Source organism: Perca flavescens, chromosome 23, assembly GCF_004354835.1.
Source record: "Perca flavescens isolate YP-PL-M2 chromosome 23, PFLA_1.0, whole genome shotgun sequence".
NCBI lineage: Eukaryota > Metazoa > Chordata > Actinopteri > Perciformes > Percidae > Perca > Perca flavescens.
Window position 1 is genome coordinate 8449332 of NC_041353.1, and position 6370 is coordinate 8455701.

General features: G+C 36.5%; 1 protein-coding gene across 1 annotated transcript; it reads right to left on the minus strand.

Annotated features, from left to right (window-relative positions):
• Positions 1–1686: 1686 nt before the first annotated feature.
• On the minus strand, positions 1687–6041 carry tigarb (TP53 induced glycolysis regulatory phosphatase b). Its single transcript, XM_028570721.1, has 6 exons — positions 5767–6041; positions 5416–5453; positions 5097–5218; positions 3480–3557; positions 3269–3379; positions 1687–2502 (listed from the first exon to the last, which is right to left on the minus strand). Exons 1-6 carry the CDS (start codon positions 5796–5798, stop codon positions 2107–2109), a joined length of 777 nt encoding a protein of 258 aa, XP_028426522.1. The 5' UTR covers positions 5799–6041; the 3' UTR covers positions 1687–2106.
• Between the last annotated feature and the right edge of the window lie 329 nt (positions 6042–6370).

Consider the following 6370-nt stretch of genomic DNA (forward strand, 5'->3'; position numbering starts at 1 on the left):
ACTTTTGGCTCTGAAAACCAGTCTCAAACTTGTTGAGCTTCAGCTCTTCTAAGAAACCTGTGTTTCCAGTCCGCAAAGCATAATGCCAGAGTAAACAGTGGAATGTTAAGCTAGGACACAAACTGAGCTGATCATGTCAGACAGGTGTGTTGATGCTGATAAACATCTAAAATATGCAGGGGAAGTGTCCACAGCGCATAAGTACAAGATGGTCACCTTCATTTTGAAATACATACTGTACTATGACTTTTTTGACTTCTTTGACATAGTGTACGATGACTTTTTTATGACTTTTTGACATCCTATCCTTTGACTTTATGACATACTATACTGACTTTTTTGTGATTTTTTTTGACATGCTATACTATGACCTCTTATGATATACAGTACTATACTGTGACCTTTTTTCAACATATATACTTTAACTTTTTTATAGTATTTCATGTGTTTAAAAAATATAGTATGTATGTATGTATGTATGTAGTATGTTGAAAAAGTCATAGTATAGTATGTCAAAATAAATAAGAAATAGTCATATTATAGTACCTTAAACATAAATAAAAAATAAAGCCGCATAGTATGTGGAAAAAGTCATAGAATGTTAAAAAAGGGTTAGGGTTAGTATAGTATAGTCAGAAAAGTATAGTATAGTATAGTCAGAAAAGTCATAGTATACTATGTAAAAAAAAGTCATAGAATAGTATGTTAAAAAAAGTCAACAGTAGACTATGTTTAAGAAATCATGAAAAAAGTCATGGTATATGTTAAAAAAATAAACAAAAAAGTCACAGTATAGTATTTCATAAAAAGTTCATTGTCCAGTATTTTTAAAACGTCATAGTTTAGTATGTCAAAAAAAGTCAGTTGGTTATGGCCAAAAAGTCATGTTATAGTATTAAAAAATAAATAAATGAAAATGCACCCAAATAACGAATAAATAGCAGTGTTGGAATGTAAGTTGGTACATTTAGGAATATATTATACATTTTATTCCACTACAATTATTTTTGACAGCTTTAGTTATTGTGCAGATTTAGATTAATACACAAATATAAATTAACTAATAATTTATGAGTATAGATTAAGCTACCTAACAGAAATATAATGTATTTAAAATTAGCCCCACCTTTACCAGCTGCCATATTAAAGTGATGTACACATGAATACTTTCACTCCTGGTACTTTAAGTATATGGATGCTAATACTTTTACTTGATAAGATTTTAAATGCAGGGATTTTACTTTTTATTGTTAAACTGTAGTATTACTACTAGTACTACTAGGTCTGAATAGGTCTTCCACCACTGATAAATGCCATGAAACGGCACTCTAGAGACAGCTCCTTTTTCACTATTTTGTGTTACATTTTGTTGTGTCAGATGAGAAAAAGTGCATTTATGTTCAATGTAAAGTATACAGTTTTTAGATTTCACCTTGCGGTATTAACATAAATAGATCAAACATTGCGTTTGAAATAGTGAGTAGGCCATGACGGGCTGCTAGGCTCAGGCATTCAGTGGAGATGAAAAAAGGACTAAAAAAAAATAAAAATAGAAAGAAATAAAACACATGAAACACCAGGTAGTTGGACGGAGATAATAAATGTAGTTTTACAGCATTTTGTGATATATGCATCCTGTTTTATTGGTTTCTTTTATCTATTTGTATGTGTAAAACTCAACACAAATTCAGTGTTATGTTGTATTGCACAAGTAAAATGAGCAGCATCACAGAAGACATCAACTTGAAAATGCTGAACAGTGTTCAATAATACATTAAATAGTTCTGACTTTGGTATAACATGATAATACAGTTAACAATATTAGATAGAATGACAAGTCCTCACTGGCCTAGGTCGGGAAGATGATGAAACGGTTTGATAATACAGTACTGCACCCTTATTTTGACTAACGATCCACAGTAAAACGCTATGTTTATTGAGAAAACATAATTTAGCATGGCCCTTTCTGTATTCAGTTACCTGTGGTAACTTTGAGGTCTTTGCCTTTATTTTCCCTTAAGTGCTCATGAATGTTCCTGATAGTGCACAGAAACAGAACACATACGCCATATATAAAACATTTATCCCATTTCCTTTCTCTCCACGCTATTTAGCAGCTGTAAGATTTTCTAGGTGAGACTTTCTGTTGGTAAAGAGGCAGCGGGAAGCAGAGAGGACCGGGCCGGACTCAGACTGGCTCAGGGTGAAAATAAAGCGACTGATGCCTGTGTTCGGACAGGGTGAAAACAGCTGGGACATCTTCACCCCTGCAGGCAGAGAACTCTGTAAGTCCTCTACAAGATGCTTGACGCCTACACGGATGTAAGCGCCGTGGCTCACGACCAGAGCGTGGACCGGCACCCCCTGGAGACCATCATCAGCCGAGCCCACAGGAGCAACATGTGAGGCGCTGGCTGCCGAGGCATCTGGTCCTGACAGGCAGTGTTCATCCAACATTTGCTTGAAGAGGACTTTGAGGAATTTTTGGAATCGCAGCTTCACCTGGAAACAAGGTGACAGTGAACCAGAGCAGGTTTAAGAGCGTGAATCAACTGTTAATTAGCAACTATTTTGATTCTATTTTAAATATTCAAAGTAATTTCTCAAGCAAAAGTGCCCAAAATCTTCTGGTTGCAGCTTGTCCAATGTAAAGATTTGCTACTTTTTTTCTGTTCTCTATCATTATAAATAGGAATATCTTTGTTGTTTTTTTTAACTGTTGGTCAGACAAAACAAGATATTTGAAGACTTCTATAGAAAGAAAAAAGGTTTTTGCAAGAAAACGATTGCCATTTAGAAAAGCAGCAGAAGTAGTCACACATTGTCACAATTGTGGAACATTCTCCTACATCAGAGGCTAATATAATACTTTAAATCCATTGAATTAACTAAAGAATTCATTGTCATAAAGCGTAAAAAAAGGCTGTTTTATTTCATGAAAGGTTGACGTTATAGTCATTGAACAAAGACAACATGTAGTAGCTAAGTGTGCTTAACAACACAATAGAAGAAAGTACCATGGGAAAAAGTCTATGCATTTAAGAAGAGTACCTCAGGGTTTTCCACATTAATCTTTGTAAGCAATATAAAAGCTACATTGACTTTTACAACTGTTATCTGATTATAAATGCAATATTTAAAATAGGCACTACATGGCGCTGTTGCACAAGCAATACTCTCTTGACCATGAATTTTAAAGTGCCTGTTTTCAACTTTTTAACAGTACAATGGTGTCCAAAATGATGAATGCTGACTGTATCTGACTCACCTGGTCTAAAGTCTCTCCTCCAGGAGGGGTGTAGTCACCACATGACTGGCCAGCAGCGTTGGCCATGTTCTTCAGATCCTCTTTGGGACGTCCTTCAGCAACACCGAAACCCTGTATTAACAAAACAACCACAACTACGAGCTCAGAAAGGAAACTAATGTAGTAGTACATTTAAACCTTTAATATATTTGGTAAAGACAACATATCCTACCCTCTCTCTGAGTAAAGGCTCCAAAACCATCTCTGTGCCAGAGCAGTGAGTGTTGTTCTTCAGAATTATTTCAGCTGTCTGATGGAGGAAATGTAACCTGGAAATTACTGACTCAATACATTTGTAAGTGCCAAAAGAATCTGGAAGTCCTTTACATGCATCCCGTTTTTCCCTTTTCCCGTCACAATCAAAAGAAAACAATAGTGACATTTTACTGGTTTGAATGAAGAATCATTTGTTCCTGATGGGAAATAAACAAGCTAGATATGTATGTGTTTATAGGCAAGAGGTCTGAAGCTCCAACTGTGACACGTTACAGTAAGTGTCAATGCTCAGGTCTAATCACAGAGCTTCTTTTGCATCTTGGTATTAGCTTAACTCTAGTAATGCAAACAAAAGTTGTATTTGTCAATGATCCCTTGCTCAGCATTACTTACCCCCCTTTTTTTTTTTTTTTTTAACCAAAAGCACCTTAAGACCTAGATGCCCTTAGTCCCATTTTCAGTGTTATGGGCTAAGATGCTTTGAGGACCTGTACTGTTTTAGACATATTGGGGCAAATGATCACGTAGGAGAGTATTAAGATGTTGACAGTTAACTAAAGGAAAAATGTGTAAGGTTTGGTCTGGAATCACTTTATTACAAATGTCACTTATGAAAGGCTGTTGCACAATGGTAGTGTTGAAAAACTGATTCCCTGGAAATTAAACCACATGAGAAGTTCCACTAAAAAAATATAAAATATCACTAAAACACAGTAGACGGACATACTCTATACAGTATAAGATCAATAGGCTGTCACTATGTATGTAAACCTAATAAAATATTCTATTAGAAATGAAACCTCAAAAATATCCATTAAAAAACCACTGTGGATACAAGGTTTAAAAAGATACGCCTGCCTGCTGTTATTCTTCGTTTTTTTCTTACTGCCAATAAATCCCATGAAAAGACAGAGACCAATAATAACTTGTGTCTGTCTCTCAATACTTTGACTGTCCCACACTGTCTGTGACTCTCTGTCCCAAGCCCAGTCATACTCAAGATGTAAATCTTTAAAAATGATACACATATAAGAGTCACTTTTATAAAAGTATGCGGCTGCGGATAATTACACATTTGATTCTCTCGTGAGCATTTTTCAGCAAGAAGGTGTATGTGGGATTGTCTCAAAATCAACTACAGTGCCAAGGTTTATGGTAATGAAGGAACATGTCCCTCAATCAACAGTGGGGCTGATTGTTTTTTTGTATCAGTTTTTGGACACAATAATGGCACAGAGGAATAAGATGTATCAGGCGTTGACTACACAGACAAGAGTTGTTACTAGGATCAATTCATGGTCTTGGTTTTGGTCTTTTCATGGAATTTGTTGACAAAAAAAAGACAAATACACAATATCATCGGGCTTATCCTTTTAACAACACTATATAAATAAATCAACAAATCTGCATGGTCTGACAGTGTATTTAGTCAATATAAACCACTTATTTAGCAGCTATGCAGGTGGCAGGAGGGCAGTGTTTTTTCTTTTAGTCACCTAATCTGTGTGTAATATGCAGATGGTAGGCCACTTGTTATGGCCCGTTACATTAAAAATTAATGAGTCTGACTTACCTGTATGGCTCGTTGTAGGTTACTGGCAAACACATTGTTGAATGTGATGTCTCTGAGGTATTTTCCTACGGCCTCAGCCTGCTGAACACCTGTTTCTGACAAGGGCGTGTCAACACCTTGACCTAAAAAACACGTGTTCAGCTTCTGCAGTATAACTCTGTACAGTAGAAATTAGTGTTAATCAAGTCTATTCAAGTGTTTTCTGTAACATGCAAGAATATGTTTAACGTTAACGTTAAAACACCCACATGTTTGACCACAGCTGTATAACGTTAACATAAGCTAGTTGATTCAGACTTATCCTAGCTAAACAACGTACCTTGCAGCAGCTTGTCTCTGTTGTACTGTGTTTCCCCACTGTGTAAAAATATAGCAATGGCATATCAATGTATTTCACCGGTGACAAGTAGCTAGCTAAGTCTGTGTTCAAATGCACAGCGAACGTTAGCTAGCTAGGTTAGTTAAGAAGACCGAAACACAATGCACACGTTAGCCTACCTAAGTTATTTAACGTTAACTCTTGTTTCTGTTAACTAACGTTAACACATTCTGCTGCCATGCTTAACCTTAATTACCAAACTGACAGGACATACGTCACATTACCACTTAATTCGTGTTTAAGTCCTCTGACATAATAAAAGGGAAATTAAACCTTGAAATAATCACTTACTGTCGTATTAACGTCAAACTAAATGTAAACATTTTCAACGGCTGCTTTCGTGCAACTTCCTGGTTGCCAATTTTTTTTCTAGGACGACAAAGGAACCTCCCTCTGATTGGCTAGTATTCGTTGCCTGCGTTGGTTGACATCAGGCAAGAACAGCCCATGGATGTATTAAGAGGACAGCCTCCTACTCTCATGCCCGTTGACCCAGTTGACGCAAGTCTCTCTCTCAACGGCGCTGGGCGGAGTGGGCTTGGTCAGCGCAGGCCAATCAGAGGCAGATATGTCAATGGGCGAAATCATCATGGAAATCATAGAGTGAAATCCACATCCATGGGCGGAACGTGCCTTTGCCTTTCTGGGGAAAAAAAACAAAATAGTTCCGTTCTCTTAATCCATGGTTCAGACGTTTTTAACTGTCAATGGTTCAGACTCGAGCCGCAATTATAATTTCTTTTTTCTCACTGTAGGTCTTTTGAATATTGAGTAGGAACAAATGCAAATATGTAACGTAGCCTCCTGCATCATGACGCAAATCATATCACATTGCTGAGTAAATTTTTTGTTTAGGTTACAGATTTGTCGCTATATTTTTAATTTGTATCGTACA

What these genes read in the sequence shown, in the direction of transcription:
- tigarb (XM_028570721.1), bottom strand. Translation starts at nt 5,798, where the DNA reads ATGTTTACATTTAGTTTGACGTTAATACGACA. An exon ending in CAGAGACAAGCTGCTGCAAG is followed by an intron (nt 5,219 to 5,415) that starts GTACGTTGTTTA and finishes CGTGTTTTTTAG; the next exon opens with GTCAAGGTGTTGACACGCCC. An exon ending in ACCTACAACGAGCCATACAG is followed by an intron (nt 3,558 to 5,096) that starts GTAAGTCAGACT and finishes TTCCTCCATCAG; the next exon opens with ACAGCTGAAATAATTCTGAA.